We start from the raw sequence: 15,891 nt of genomic DNA on the forward strand, positions 1-15,891 counted from the left end.
TGAAATAACACTTGCATAGTTATTTCTAAGTTTGCACAATTGATTTATTTTATTTTCCCTTTCAGTACTGCCACGATCAAGATGGGCAGCACTGCTTTAATTATCTGCAAGAGCAGGGGTGACAGAACACAGCTTGTTTTCTTGTAGCTTGTCATAAACACATTTTACAGGTGTTCTGTCCCTCTTGCTGCTTTGAATCCTGAATCCAGCTCATCTTCTTGCTCAGCTCAGAATTGTGATAAGGTGATTTCTCCTTCGCTGAGCTGGACTGCACATACAGGTGTTGCCAGGAACTAGTGAGGCACCTGCAGTGGTTTGGCAGGCCAGATCCAGCCTGCAGGCCACAGGTTCACCACCCTGTGATATTACATTATATTATTTGTATTACATTTCTCTACATTTTTGTACTGGACTACAGATAAGCATGATGCCTGAAACCCTTTTGGTCCGTATACGGATCGTGTCAGGATCAGGATCAGTTTCTGGCACTGGGTGATCTCATGCTGACCCATTCATGATTTAAGAAGAGGTTGCAACGTGTTTCTATGAGAGCCAGTGTGCTCACCAGCACTTCCTGCGATGCCCACAAAAAGTTTTCTAAAAAAACCTGCAACACCTGAGACTATTCGCTCTTTCTCTTCAGTTCCTGTTTGCCTGCTCAGCCTCTCCTATATTGAACATGTTACCTTAAACATGCCCACTTTTCTTTGGATACTAGAACTGGGCACAGGCCCTGTTCTGTCTGTTCTGAACAGAGGAGAGGTGCAAACGGCTTCTCTCTGTGAGCAAATGTAGTGGTGAAATAGATTTGTTTGTCCCCACTGATGGGGGAATATTCCCTCACCATTGTGTGGCCCTATGTCTTTTTTTCTGCTCTTTTTGATGTGGCATTCATTACATCACACACCCAAAGCAGTCATTTTGTGATGCACCACACTCCACAGCATGCATTTTGTAAGTGGTGCCCACGTCACTTTCACAAGATCCCAAATCTTCCCACCGCCCCAGAAAGGTTGGTGACCCCTGACTTAAGAGAATGAAGTCAGAAGAGTGGCACATCGATGGCACATTCTAGAGCATGCAAGCTTTTTTCTCAGTGGCTTTTAAAGGTCTTTTGAAAGTAAAAGAATTATCTCAGATTACATAAACTCTCACTGGAGCACTAGAGATTTCTTAAGCAAAGGAGACACTAAATAGAAAGGGAACAAGACTTGTACTAAATAGAAAGTTAATGGGGAATGGGGCCACACAGATTTTAGTTACTGTCCCACCATACTAGAAAATGCCTTAGTCCCAGTAATTCCTACTAATCATTCAATTGTTTTGCGGATTTTAAGGCAGCCAAAGCAATTAGTACAAAATAATTGTGATTTATTGTCAACTGCTCAAATGTTCCCAGATCTGGATGATATTTCTTTTTGAGCCAACCTCAAAGAACATAACAGCTGGAATGTTTTTATTGAATTGCCTCCCATTTCTGGAATCCAAATATCTGGTGGATGTTAAATGAAACAGCCTGTTCCACTTTTGAGAAATAAATGAAAACCTGTTTCGACATCCTTCTAGAGTGTGGGCCCCTGCGCAGTGTGCCCCAGGAGCTGGGAAAGTGGGTGGTGAAACAGGAGGAAAAATTGGCACAACAACATTCAGGCATTCAGATCATCCATGCAGTTGGGGGGCAGTTCATGATGACTTGCTTTTTTAAAATCGTTCATTCTGATTTTTTTTTGCAGGGAGGTTAAATGATAATGTGTCAGAGCAAGCTTGATCCCACACTTTTCTGTGCATTTCCCTATAGTTTTCCTTACACAATAAGTCTGGTCTTTGGGGAAAACAAGTTTGTTGTACGATATCTCCCAGTCAATATGCTGGCATATTTGCGAACAGTGTCATATAAAAAAAATCAGGAATTCAGTTTTGAATCTGTTTGTCCCCCCCCCCCCCCTCACAGGCTGGAAGGGTGTGGATTCTGTACCAAACCTGGTGTTGGATTACATGGCAGGGAAATTCAGCCTGGATGCACTTGTATCTTATACTTTGCCTTTTGATAAAATCAACGAAGCATTTGATCTTATGCGTCAAGGGAAAAGGTAAGGCATTACAACAAACCCAAAACTCTTGGGGCAAGTTCACACACACATGTGTATCACTCCCTTTATTTCCTATGCTCGCACTCTTAAGTTTTGTTGCTTATTTAGCAAAAACAGAACCACAGACACATAAGGAATCAGCAGTCTTGGGGAGAGGACTCTGTGCCCTCTTCAGCTGGGCATATAAAGGATGGGGCTGCTGGGGATTGAACCTGCAAAACAACTGCTCTACCCACTAAACCCCTGGTGTGCAAGCAGCCTAACTGCATCACCAGAAATAGGCCAGTAACAGATGCTTAGTATAGTCCCTTTTGCTAATGAACACATACATTTCCCCCTCTTGCTTTTTACCTGTTTTGCAGCAACCGAACTGTATTGGTGTATTAAGAACCCAGTACAAACGCCGGAGGACTAGAAGCCCAACAAAATGTGATCTTTATTCAAATCTGCCCCACTGACTTCTGATTAATGTATCCCCTTGGACATTGTTTGTAAAAGCATTTCTTTGTGATACATGAGCATAGAATTCAACATCTCTAAGCCATAGCTGTAATACTTTAGAGCAACTTTTTTAGTTCCTGTACTGTCAGGTCACTATTAAAACTGACAATTCCTGTTGTGTTGTGTCACTCATGAATTAATATCTACATATGAATATTGTGTTGGTGCATCACATTTCTAAATGTGTAGGGTCACTTGTGTGCAAAATCACTTTTCTGTTAAAGCTATCGTGTGAAAACAATAGATTTAATCTGATGTCACAATAAAACATTTGCAATAAGTTCCTCACTTCAGGGTGATGGCATTTTGTGTGGTTTTTTTTCCATAGTACCACTTCTAAACTCCTCTCAGTATAACCAAACCAGCTTCTGACATCCCTACCAAACTGATTCTCAAAGTGTTGCTGGCTTGTTTGCAACAAACAGCTGAGCAAAATTAGGCCCCTGTCAAGGGGTTAAGAAGGACCAACTGGCATGGCCAACAATCAGGGGTGATGGGAATTATAGACTAGCAGCATTAAAGGTAAAGGTAAAGGGACCCCTGACCATTAGGTCCAGTTGTGGCCAACTCTGGGGTTGCGGCGCTCATCTCGCTCTATTGGCCGAGGGAGTCAGCATACAGCTTCCAGGTCATGTGGCCAGCATAACTCAGCCGCTTCTGGTGAACCAGAGCAGCACACAGAAACGCCGTTTACCTTCCCACCGGAGCGGTACCTATATATCTACTTGCACTTTGAGGTGCTTTCGAACTGCTAGGTTGGCAGGAGCAGGGACCGAGCAACGGGGATTCGAACCGCCGACCTTCTGATCGGCAAGTACTAGGCTCTGTGGTTTAACCCACAGCGCCACCCGGAAGGCAAACTGCTACACTGCATAGGTTTAAATATGAAGCGGACACCTAGTGCTTAAGACTCATTTCTCATTACAAATCTACTGGAAGTCATTAGTATTATATTCTTCCCAAGGTAAAGGCTATCAGAGGCTCCTCACTGAGAAGAACAGCAGTGGTAGACATTTAATTGCTCACCGCTATTGCTCTACCCTTCCAGGGTCTACTGTTGGCATCCGTCTGTCTCGGGAAACAATGGAAGAGTGAGATGGGTAGAGCTAGCTCCCCAGGAGAATTGTGGGCACCCTAGCACACACCCCAGAATCTTTTGCAATTTTCAGAGTTTATGTGGTAGTTGCAAAGAGTTCCTCAGCAGACAACACAAAACACAGAAAGGTTTTCTAAACACAGGAAGCCTAAAAGCCATAACACTGCAGTGACTGAAATATAATTTATCTAGAATGTTATAGTGCCACCTACCGTTAACTTTTTCTTCGTATGGATTCTGAAGCTCAATATTTCATCCTGAAAATAAAAATCAAGGACTTGATTTTATGGTTATTTTAACACTAGTAGATGTCAGAGAAATAAATAAGTAAACTGATATTATAATATATGGTAATTTTATCCCATTTTAAAACTTTCATAGCACAGGACATGTTCTCATACCCAAGCTTAAGTAACAGCCAACTACATTTTGGTTCTATATTCCATATTCATCAGAAATAACATGAAGATTTAGGTTAGCTCTCCTCCCCCCCTTTTTTTGTAAAAGCCTCTGTGTATTTAATAGGCATACAAAAAACACAAATCCAACGGGAGCATCTTTTCCTGACAAAAGAAAAGTGATCAGAAAAACTGCAGAGTTGAATTTCCAAATTACATGAGGCTGTTAAAGGTGGAATAACACTGCCTGGGAAAAGGTGGCAACTTTAAAAAGATGTAATGACATAATAATTCACGTGAATAATATTGTTACTCCAATCTCCAAGCAGCAAGAGGTTTTGTGGTGGTAGCTCATTTTCTTGGAATGAGGATCACTGGAGATAGTGTATTTGTGAGATATGGTTTTACTTACAAACAAAGGCAGTTTGAGCATAAGACTCACAACATTAACACATTAACATAACTTACTCCTCTGTTAGGTTTTTAGCCCCGCAATGCCATAGTTTTGGATTCAGCACAGAGAGCAAGTCAGGTAAACCTCTCTATCTCTTCCTAACCCATTTCAAGACAAGACTGGTCCATGACTATTGCTGTCCTTTGCACACCAATGATATCCCTTTCAACCAGAGGAGGAGGGAAGATTCTAACCCTTTCAACCCACCTTCTGGAAGTATTGCTATTAGTAGTTTCTGTGGGAACCATCACCTACACAGTGGTACCTTGGGTTAAGAACTTAATTCGTTCTGGAGGTCCGTTCTTAACCTGAAACTGTTCTTAACCTGAGGTACCACTTTAGCTAATGGGGTCTCCCGCTGCCACCGTGTGATTTCTGTTTTCATCCTGAAGCAAAGTTCTTAACCCAAGGTACTATTTCTGGGTTGGCGGAGTCTGTAACTTGAAGTGTCTGTAACCCGAGGTACCACTGTATTTTTTAGTCATGCAAAGAGATACTACAAACTTGGTTTGCAGCAATTAACTCCACAGATACTGGTTTCACCATTTAGCAGTCTCTCTTTCTAAAGAATCCAGTTTTACAGATATACTGGCTGAGAGGAAATTCCAAAAGTGAGAATTAAGCTACCTCAACCACCACAATCCTATAACAATATACTTTTGGCCTTTAGGAAGTTCTGTACCAAAATGATATTTCTCCAAAAGTTGAGGCATGGTTCATTAAGTGGGAATATGACCTTTGTAACTAGGCAGAGTTATTGTAGCATTTGGGGCCAACGTGAACACCTAGCTGCCTTGGCTGGGTCTAGTCTACATTTTAATTTTCCACACTGCCTCAGATTACTGTTCTATGTAGGACTAACTACCAGGAGCAGCTATAGGGAGCCTGCTCCACTCCCACCCACTCCAAAAACCACCAGTGTCTAACTGTGAGTTGCCCTGGGACTCTTTGAGAGCTGGAAGTAAAGACATTCAGGCCTCATCCATCTGCAAGGAAAACTAAGGGCTGCTGGATTGTGTAGGTGTCACTTTGTATAAACACAGGTGTAGGTATCTACGCTTCCTTAATATTCCGCCGACACCAATTCACTTGGGATGCTTTCAAAACAACCTAGTAGCTAGTATAGTAAGCTTAGGAGTGAGATGAACACCAACACTGGACAGGATGAACAAAGATTGTTAGTGTATTAAGGGGGACATTATGTACATAAGGGAATAGTGGTATTTACACTGGGGCCTTGAAGATGTTTGCTGATAGTTTCTGAAGATTTAAGAGACGAAGTTGCTTACAATAGCCTCGAAGTCAACCTCAGGCCAAATTCTCCAGACCACCAATGCAACCAAATACAATGCTACCTCGGGTTAAGTACTTAATTCGTTCCGGAGGTCCGTTCTTAACCTGAAACTGTTCTTAACCTGAAGTACCACTTTAGCTAATGGGGCCTCCCACTGCTGTTGCGCCACCGGAGCACGATTTCTGTTCTTATCCTGAAGCAAAGTTCTTAACCCGAGGTACTATTTCTGGGTTAGCAGAGTCTGTAACCTGAAGCGTCTGTAACCTGAAGCGTATGTAACCCGAGGTACCACTGTGCTCCCATGGCCTAGTCCAGCTACTGGGGGACAAATCTGCCTCTGAATCTCCAAGCTGCTCAGGTTGTACTTCTGACTGTTTGGACAGTTTAGCCAGTTTCAAAATCCTGTCATGGATGTGTCGGTTGAGGAGCCAGATGGAAACAGAAGTTGTGAGGGGAAATGTTGGGATACTGCCAGGGAGACATCAACCGTCACTGCCTCCAGCCGGACTCCGGACGTCCATCGATCCCCTGTAGACGTGCAGTATCAGTAATTAGCAACACGCAGCCTCAGAAATAGATTGCCACATTCTTAGGCTGGTGCACACTCTGTCAGCAGAATTCACACAGCAAAAGTTGCACAGCAGGAGAGCATAATTTAGAAAGTTTATTCAACGTTGGTCAGAACAAAGAAAAACACGACCGCCTGCTAGCGTGTTGGCACAGAGAGAAAACGAAAGCAATAGCAAACATAAACATCCTGTGAACAGGAAATACGCAGACTCTGTGACTCACAAGCCTGCTCCCTTTTAAGGTGGAACAGAAATATCCTAACATAAAATACCAAAGTGAAAAGCCGAGGCCTAAAACGACAATAACCTTGCAGCCCGATAGAGCACGAGACTCTTCACCTCAGGGTCGTGGGTTCAAGCTCTGCCTTGGGGAAAAGATTCCTGTATTGCAGGGGAGTTGGGACTAGATGATCCTTGTGGTCATCCTTTCACCTTTGTGGTCCTTTCCAACTCTACCATTTCGGTGATTCTTCCTAAACATTTGCTCGAGCCCCACAAATTTCTGCAGGACTTCCCCCGCCTCCTAAGTAGCTGCGCTTGCAATCGCAGCCTCCTGAAGCGGAATTCATTCTGAACGAGCATCCTTCGACAGAGGGCACTGCAATTCTCCCTAAGAAGACGAGCGAGACGAGGGAGCAGCGCCCTATTTCCTCGGCCCGCCCCTGCTTGGAGGGCGGCTCTCGAAGGAGCGCGCATGCCCCCAAAGTCGCTCGGCAGCTGCTTCGCGGACGGCGAGAAAGGAGCACTTGCAGGCGGCGGAGCAGCGCGGCTGATGGCGAGCGGGGTAAGTGGGAGCCGTCGAACATTCCCCGGGGAAGCAGCGCGGGCGCCTTTCCCCTCCTGCGGGTGCAAAGGAAACGGGAGGCGACGCGGCACCGCGAAAGAGCGCGCCGCTGCTCTTTCTCTTGCAGGCCGAGCGTGCTTCTTCGTCTGCGCTCGGTGGGGCTTCTTCCCAGGGAAGCGCGCAGGATTGCAATCCCACGTCTGAACTTGGAAAGCTTCCGAGTCGGGGTCAATTTAGGGGTCTGGGGGGAGAGCCTTTTGCAACGGGCGAACAGAGGCGTAGCTAGGCTCCCGGGCGCCCTTTGCGTTTTCGTTGCTTCCGACGAGGCGCCGGCAGAAAGGCACCAGCTTGGAGGTCGCGCCCCAGTGCGCACTCTACTCGGAAGTAAGCTCCACTTAAGTCAACGGCCCTTGCTCTCGGGGGTAAACATGCAGAGGGGCGCCCCAGGGAAATTCGTCAAGATGGGACAAAAACGCAGGGGAAAGCGGACTGGCAAAGATTAACCGCTAGGGCTCCGGCGGTGGCCCATACTATTGTCCGGATTCCTTTAGCCTACATAAATTATAAAACTAGTGTTTGCCTTGCTCTTACGCTACACATATAATATACAGTGGCACCTCGGGTTACATACGCTTCAGGTTACATATGCTTCAGGTCACACACTCCACTAAGCCAGAAATAGTGCTTCAGGTTAAGAACTTTGCTTCAGGATAAGAACAGAAATCATGCTCCGGCAGCAGGAGGCCCCATTAGCTAAAGTGGTGCTTCAGGTTAAGAACAGTTTCAGGTTAAGAACAGACCTCCGGAACGAATTAAGTACTTAACCTGAGGTACCACTGTACCAGGTTCTGACTAGTACCTCCTATAAAAACTTCATTTTGACTCTTATTTCCAAAACCCTTTTGTGCAAAATATGTAAATCATTTACTAATACCTTTTCCATATTTCACTCTTAAAATTGAAATTCCCTAACTGAAGGGGAAATTGAAGAATGCAAATATTTTACTTGGCATATGATCTTTGTGAACTTTGCTCTGTGAGAAACTAACCAGTTTTAGGGCTGGTTAAATTTTCTGTGACTGGTCCCTTGGCATACACACACATTAACCTTATTTTAAGCAGGAACACTACTGCTACAGTTTTTACTTACTTTTTCTGTTACAAAAGTGTACAATATGGATATACAATAAATACAAGTTAAAATATCCATGGCAGTAGTGTTTGCGCTTAATAAGAGGTTGTCCCTGAAGGAATGAACAAGTTGTATAACAAGTTCATTTTCTCTTCTTTCACTCTTAATTGGTTAATTAGGACATTGCAGCCATGCAGCACTGGTCAAATAGCATGCGTTTCTTTTCAGTGACACTGGGAGTTTGTATATCTGTCGCTATTTTGCATAGAGGATTTGGACACACTAATAATAGGAGTCATTATCAGTTTTATCTTTACCTTTTTAGAAACAAATGCTAAGAATTGAATTGCATTATATAAATTATATTAAGAAAAATATAATACATGCCCAGTATGTAGTTGCCATCTGATAAACTGTACCAACCACTTCCATTTGTAGCAAACAGGATTACGTTCAATAATCACCAAGTTACATGGAGTTGATTTCTATCGGGTTAGTAACTTGATGTAGTTTTCACTTACTGTTCAAACATATTGAGGAGGTAGACCTTCTCATCACCTCTATTTGCCTGGGTATTTGCAGGATTTTTTCCTGGCATGGGCGAGAGAAACAAGGTAAAAAATGGAAGGCCTATTGCTTCATGGAAATGAGAGGAACTGTGCCTGTATATTTTGCCTCATCTCTCAGGTTCTACAGATGCTAGAACTGTTTGACCTATCATAGACCATAGCTTTTGCGCTCGCATTTTTAAACTGATTTTATTTTCATGTGAGCCACTGAGATAACTTTTTAAGCCATGGGGCAGCCTGTAAATGATGCAAGTAAACAAATAGGGTGCCCCCACCATCACCAATACCTACACAACCAGCTCTCAGAGCTGTTTGACAATCTGTTAACCAACAAAGGTCCAGTTTGAGCTCCCCCAGTTCTGACAGGGTGTCATCTCCGAAGCATCTGTAGTGTGTGATTTCAGCCTTTAAGGAAGGAAGCTCATTGTACAAGCTTGCTGTGCAATGTCATAGGGCACTCTTTCTATTTCTTATGTAGGTTATCAAATGCAAGGCAGCTGTTGCCTGGGAAGCGGGTAAACCACTGTCCATTGAGGAGGTGGAAGTTGGACCACCTAAAGCTCATGAAGTTCGTATCAAGGTAATGAAATAGTTGCTACATTGCTTGCCCTAAACCATTAGGGACTAGGATATTTGACCCAGAGGCATAGCTAGCTGCTTCCATGGGAGCTTCCATGCAGTTCACCACTGTAGGGCGGTTGAGGGGGAAGCACAGGCGCAAGACCCACGCTGCCATTTCGGGCCGCGCAGTGCTTGCCTGCAGTCCGCCTGCTGCCTCTCCCTCAGTTGCCCTACAACTCCAGTGCCCTGAAAACACAATGCCTGTCGAATAACCTGCTGGATCTGATTGTTCTTCATGACTTTGTAGATCATTGCCACTGCTGTTTGTCACACGGATGCCTATACTCTAAGTGGTGCTGACCCTGAAGGGAGTTTTCCTGTTATCCTGGGTCATGAAGGAGCAGGGATTGTGGAGAGTGTTGGGGAAGGAGTGACCAAATTCAAACCAGGTAAGGGGATTCTGCTTAAGATGCAAGGACCCTAATGCTCATCGTAGTTCGGCCAACCCTTCAGCAGAAATATTTCCATTGCTTTGCATCTGAAGTTGCTTTGGAACAATTTGGGAGTACAAAACATGCCACTTGTATAAAAGTATTAGTATGTCATGCTCTAATGGAACATCTAGTTTTAACACGCTGTGCTTTTTATCAGTTAAGAGTATGGAAACATTTATTTTTTAAAATAAAAAAAACACAACTCTTTGTATTTTCCAGGAGACACAGTAATCCCTTTGTACATCCCACAATGTGGAGAATGCAAGTTTTGTTTAAACCCTAAAACTAATCTCTGCCAGAAAATAAGGTTGGTCCTCTTCTCCCCTGCTTCCCCCTCCCCCATCTTTTCCTTTGTCATACAGGGCACAGACTTCAATGCCAGGGGTTCACAAATGCAGCAGCCAGATGGCCAAAAGCACACACTAATTTCTGTGTGATCGCCAGCTACCAGTTGCCCAGAACAAAGTGCAAATTATTTAAGCTTCGGAAATTCTTTCCAAATTCTTTGAGCTTTGCAGAGAGCTTGGCATCTGGAGAAGGCTCTTGCTTTGTGTAGCATGACAGAGACTGTATCCCTTTCTCAACTTCTCTGGCACATAGGCAGAAAACTAATAAGTTGTGGCAGATCTCCCCATTTGGCCTGCAAGGCCATTTTGGCCAAACCACACCCACCTGCTTTACATGTGATTCCACATGTGGCATTGGAAAGACCTGGCTCAGCCAAGAGAGTGTGTAGGCACCATAAAGCAGCAGCAATCAGCTGGTTGTCAAGTCTTGCAAAGCACCCTAAAGTGTAACTATATTCTGGTTGGCTTAATAAAGGTATGGCCCCAATATGATTTTTTTCTGATGGGCCTGTTGCTTTTTGGTGTGACCATACATGCCCTCTAAGCAACACGTCTGTTCTGATTTTATTCTGCAGAGTCACCCAAGGAAAAGGAGTGATGCCTGATGGTACCAGTAGGTTCACGTGTAAAGGAAAACAGGTTCTCCACTTCATGGGGACAAGCACTTTCTCAGAGTACACCGTTGTTGCAGACATTTCTCTGGCGAAAATAGATGCTTCTGCTCCCTTGGACAAAGTCTGCTTGCTGGGATGTGGGGTTTCTACTGGCTATGGAGCAGCCTTGAACACTGCAAAGGTTGGGGTCCTTGACTTCCTGTTGATTTTTTTCTGACTCTTGAGCACAGAGTAGAGTTGTAATAATAATAATAATAATAATAATAATAATAATAATAATAATAATAATTTATTTATACCCCACCCATCTGGCTGGGTTTCCCCAGCCACTCTGGGCGGCTTCCAACTAATATTAGAAACAATACAGCATCAGACATTAAAAACTTCCCTAAACAGGGCCACCTTCATTTGGATTTTAAAAGTAAAATAGTTATTTATTGCCTTGACATTTGCTGGGAAGGCATTCCACAGGGCAGGCGCCTCTACCGAGAAGGCCCTCTGCCTGGTTCCTTGTAACCTCACTTCTCGCAGCAAGGAAACCGCCAGAAGGCCCTCAGCGCTGGACCTCAGTGTCCGGGCTGGGTGATGGGGGTGAAGAAGCTCCTTCAGGTATACTGGACCGAGGCTGCTTAGGGCTTTAAAGGTCAGCACCAACACTTTGAATTGTGCTCGGAAACGTACTGGGAGCCTATGAAGATCTTTCAGAACCTGTGTTATATGGTCTCGGCGGCCACTCCCAGCCATATAATCCACACACAACAGAGAAAATATAGTACAGGAAGTTACAGCCTTCCCGCCCCCCCCCCCCATACCCGAACTGTGGCTCCACATCCCTGTCCCGGAAGTGAAAAGCACAGCTTGTTTAAACAGGAGTTAAGTTAAACCTTTGGAGGTACAGTATAACTTTGCTGGGGTGCTGATGAACTGCCTTTCACCTCCATGCCATTGCTGCTTCTGCCACTCCTTGCAGTGCAAACAGCTCATAAAACAAATTAAGAGGCAGAACCTTCCCTTAAACCTAATCCCCCGCCCCCTTCGGAGACTTCATTGGGGAGGAAAAGGCTTTTGGCCCTCATCTGCTCACTTGCAGCAGTTTGGCAGAGACCACTGTTAGTAACATTTGCTTGCAGTTGTGAGTTGGGTCTGATCAGCTGACCACCAGGGCTTGCAAAGCACTGTGCGCAGGGCAGTTAATTTGCTGTGTCAGCATGCCCCCACTCAGCCCACTGGTGGCTTTACTTGCCCCACATCTGACAGCTGGTGGGTATAGAATCATACAATTGGAAAGTTGAAAAGGACTATGAGGGTCACCTAGTCCAACAGGAACCTTTTGCCCAATGTGGGGCTCAAACCCACAGACCTTGCATGCCTAATTAAGCCCGTGGGGCTGGAGATCCAACCAGTGAGTTAGGAGAGCCAGTGTCATGGACTGGCAGGGCTCAGAAAAGTGTGTGGCAGAGGCTAGGGGAATGACCCAGAAGAGTGGACCAGTGATTTATGGGGTTTGGCACAGTCCACAAGGCCAGGGGAAGTTGGGGAGTCGGGGCAGTTCAAGGCGAAGGCAGGTGTGTGGGAAGAAGGTACAGCTCAGGTGAAAGACAGGTCAGTAGACTCTCCACCTTCTCCCACCCTGCTGTCCCCTAGAACCAGGAGGGGCTTGAAAAGGGAAGAGCAGCAGTGACTTCCATGCAGAAGAAGTCTCAGATTGTGGGCATGCAATCTGTCAAGAGGAGGGTATATAAGCTGGAGGAGAGGCCCCACTGTTGCTGCAGCTGCTCCATAGGGCTCAGACCTGTGGACTGCTGCTTAGAGGCTACAAGTGTGTGAGAATGTGTATCCAGAGCTCTGGGGAAGCTGCTGTATTTCTCTAGCCAATAAAGAGTTAACTATCTGACATGTGTCTTCTTTATCTGAGATGGGCAGTGACAGCAAGCAATGATTTTAGCTTGTGTTACTAGTTCAAAGTAGGATGGCTGTTAATTCTAAGAGCAGACTTAACTCAGCTCAACGAGCCATTTGCAAGAGCTTGGTTTATTGCAGCAGATAGAGCTGTTACTTTTTCGGTGTTAAGAACTGTTCTCCTTCAAGTGAGTGTTCTTTCTTTCAGGTGGAGCCTGGCTCTACTTGTGCTGTCTTTGGCTTGGGTGGAGTTGGGCTAGCAGTAATCATGGGCTGCAAGGTGGCAGGTGCATCCCGGATCATCGGGATTGACCTCAACAAGGACAAATTTGCAAAAGCCAAGGAATTTGGGGCCACAGAGTGCATCAGCCCCAAGGACTTCGAGAAGCCCATTCAGGAGGTCCTGGTGGAGTTGACGGATGGAGGAGTAGATTACTCATTTGAGTGCATCGGTAACGTTGGTGTCATGGTAAGTGTGTCTGTCCCATAGGTAGCACCCTAGGGTGAGCGGAGCCTGGAATGTGGCGGCGGGGGGGGGGGGGCATGGATGGGAGCCATGACATAATGAAAGTCATCAGAAATGTCTGGTGAAGGCCTGTTTTGTCTAGTCAGACCAGCATCCATCAACGCCATCTCCAGAACTGGGAATCCTCTGCCAGTACTCTGTGCTGATCTGCGGCCATGAAGGTTGCATTTAGATGCCATAGCCAGTTCTGGATTTGCATCTCTAAATATTTGCCACTGGTGATCTCTTGAGCAGCCTACCAATCATTCCTTCTAAATATACTGTTTCCTGGAGCATCTCTCCAGGAACATTAGAAGTTGCCTTATCCTAAGTCAGACCACTGGTCCATCAAGCTCTGCATTGTTTACCTTGGCAGCAGCTCTTTCCCATCTGGTACCTGAAGATGCTAGGACTGAACCAGGGATTGTCTGCACGTGCTCTGCTACTGAACTATGCTTCTCTTCCACCCATCCACTTCTTTTATTTGTATCACTTGCTCCTCCTTTCTTTCATGTGCCACAGAGAGCAGCCTTGGAAGCATGCCACAAAGGTTGGGGAGTGAGTGTCATAGTTGGTGTTGCTGCTTCCGGTCAAGAAATTGCCACCCGTCCATTCCAGCTAGTCACTGGACGAACATGGAAAGGGACTGCCTTTGGAGGTATAACTTTGCTGGGGTGCTGATGAACCTGTCTTACATAGGGCAGTCACAATATGTTCTTGTGCATGTGTGCATTTCTGCACAGGAAATGGACAACTGTTAATGAATCTCATGAACCTTAAAAGGCTAGCAAACTTGTGGCATAACCCTTCCATGTATACATCAGGACATTAAGAGAGGACATCAAAATTGCAAGAGACATGTGTTCCAGTCTTATACTCCAATCCAAAACAGGATATCCCGTTTCTAAAAGCATACATTGCACTTGCCCATGTAGACTTTCTACTTAGAAAAAGCCTAGAGGAGATTCCACAATTTTTCTTAATGCAATACATTCCTAAGTATCTTCTGAATGATCATCTTCATTAGTAAAGGGTATCTTTAAATTATACACACAGTCGTACCTTGGTTTTCAAAGAGCTTAGTTCACAAACAACTTGGAACTCGAACGTCGCAAACCCAGAAGTAGGTGTTCTGGTTTGCAAACCTGAAAGTCTGGCTCTTACATGAGAGCATTCCTGTCTGCTGCGATTTTAACGCAAGTAGCTTGTTACTGCCCTGCAACTTTCAGGTAGTCAGTTCAGTATTGTGCACAGACAATCCCAAGGCTGCAACATAGGGTACTGAACCTGTGGTCTTCCAGATTTTGCTGCACTTCAACTCCAGTCTTTCTTGACCATTGGCCATGCCAGCAACATCTGGAAGGCTCCAGGTTTCTTACTGCTGCTGCAGCCACATTACAAATGCAGTAATATAGCATGCCAAGGATAGCCAAGAGACAACTCTCCCTTTCTAGCTTAGAGGGGGGGGGAGTTTTATTTCAGGCTTGCATCATTAAGATTTCCTTGTCTGGCACAGATACTACTGTTGTAATGCTGCTTCATCCATCTTGCTGTGTCACATCACATTTGGTACACAATAAATTCATTTTCTAACAGGTTGGAAGAGTGTAGAGAGTGTTCCGAAGCTGGTAGCAGAATACATGTCCAAAAAGATAAAAGTGGATGAATTTGTGACTCACACTTTACCGTTTAACAAAATTAATGAGGCCTTTGAACTCATGCATGCTGGAAAGAGGTAGGTACTGTTTGTCAACAAGTTTACTTTTTATATATTGTGTGCTGGGACAGATTTTAGAATGACATCACTGACAGCACAATCTCATATATGTCTACTCAGAAGTTACCTTTTAGTTACCTAAATTGTATGTTTTCTGGGACAGGAGGGTGCATATTTATTGTAAAAGCAACCATTGAGAAAGATTTCTCTCTTTTTCCTTGGCAAGTTTCTCTCTCTTTATCCTGTCAACATAGAGTAGTCTTCTTTTCCTCAAAACAACCCTGTGATGTTTTGTTGTAGTGGCTGCCCCAGTGCCTCCATGATCATCAGGAGCGAATAGTGTCTCTCCTACTCCAAGCCTTGCTAATAGGATCAGTGTGACCAATGGTGGCAGCATGTTGCAGAAGGCTGCATGATACCGTGCCAGTTTTCTTAAATAAGATCAAATCAAGTTTGACAGCACAAATCAAATTCATGATCTCAGCTCTTTGCTTTAACTCTTGCAGCATCCGAAGTGTCCTGAAGTTTCAAGAAGCCTGAAGAAAACTTCCACCGCAGTTCAACTCGGTGCAACAGTAATTCAGGAGGCGTTGGTCAAAAATTATTTAGGAAAAGCTGTTCCAGTTAGAAGCATCACCTGCTCTTGACAATGTGAAGAACAAAACGCTGATCTTAGACACATCTAATATCTGTTCATGTCTTACTGTACCACTAAGTGCCAGAAATCTCTGCAGTTAAACAGTTTATTGACCGCTGTTAGACTGATTCTCAAGTACAATCAGTGTCTTTTTGTTCTAAAATGTCCTGCAATTGAGATTAACCCAAGTAGAAGAATTATGATTAAAACATTTTTCTTACGTAGGCATA

The 15,891-nt window shown here is 44.6% G+C and overlaps 2 protein-coding genes across 4 annotated transcripts in view; one reads left to right on the forward strand and one right to left on the reverse strand.

The window, feature by feature from the left end:
* Window positions 1–6,987, reverse strand: part of LOC310852780 (uncharacterized protein C4orf17 homolog) — a 150,695-nt gene extending 143,708 nt beyond the window's left edge. For 2 of the 3 annotated variants that reach the window (XM_083756786.1, XM_083756788.1), the window contains exons 1-2: window positions 6,742–6,979; window positions 3,900–3,944 (exon numbers count right to left, since the gene is read on the reverse strand). The gene's annotated coding sequence lies outside the window, so the exon portion shown is untranslated. Of the gene's footprint in view, window positions 1–3,899; window positions 3,945–6,709 lie in introns of all 3 variants that reach the window. The other variant, XM_083756790.1, reaches the window with a different exon arrangement.
* LOC310853088 (uncharacterized protein) overlaps window positions 1–15,889 on the forward strand; it is a 28,994-nt gene extending 13,105 nt beyond the window's left edge. The window contains exons 8-18 of the mRNA XM_083757252.1: window positions 1,952–2,090; window positions 2,453–2,462; window positions 6,977–7,186; window positions 9,366–9,467; window positions 9,756–9,897; window positions 10,162–10,249; window positions 10,865–11,084; window positions 13,011–13,271; window positions 13,830–13,965; window positions 14,904–15,042; window positions 15,531–15,889. Of these exons, the coding sequence (XP_083613378.1) occupies window positions 1,952–2,090; window positions 2,453–2,462; window positions 6,977–7,186; window positions 9,366–9,467; window positions 9,756–9,897; window positions 10,162–10,249; window positions 10,865–11,084; window positions 13,011–13,271; window positions 13,830–13,965; window positions 14,904–15,042; window positions 15,531–15,564 (1,481 nt within the window). The 3' untranslated portion in view covers window positions 15,565–15,889. The remainder of the gene's footprint in view (window positions 1–1,951; window positions 2,091–2,452; window positions 2,463–6,976; window positions 7,187–9,365; window positions 9,468–9,755; window positions 9,898–10,161; window positions 10,250–10,864; window positions 11,085–13,010; window positions 13,272–13,829; window positions 13,966–14,903; window positions 15,043–15,530) is intronic.
* The last annotated feature ends 2 nt before the right edge of the window (window positions 15,890–15,891 follow it).

Source organism: Podarcis gaigeae (assembly GCF_964106915.1).
Source record: "Podarcis gaigeae genome assembly, chromosome: 9".
In the NCBI taxonomy this organism is placed as follows: Eukaryota; Metazoa; Chordata; class Lepidosauria; order Squamata; family Lacertidae; genus Podarcis; species Podarcis gaigeae.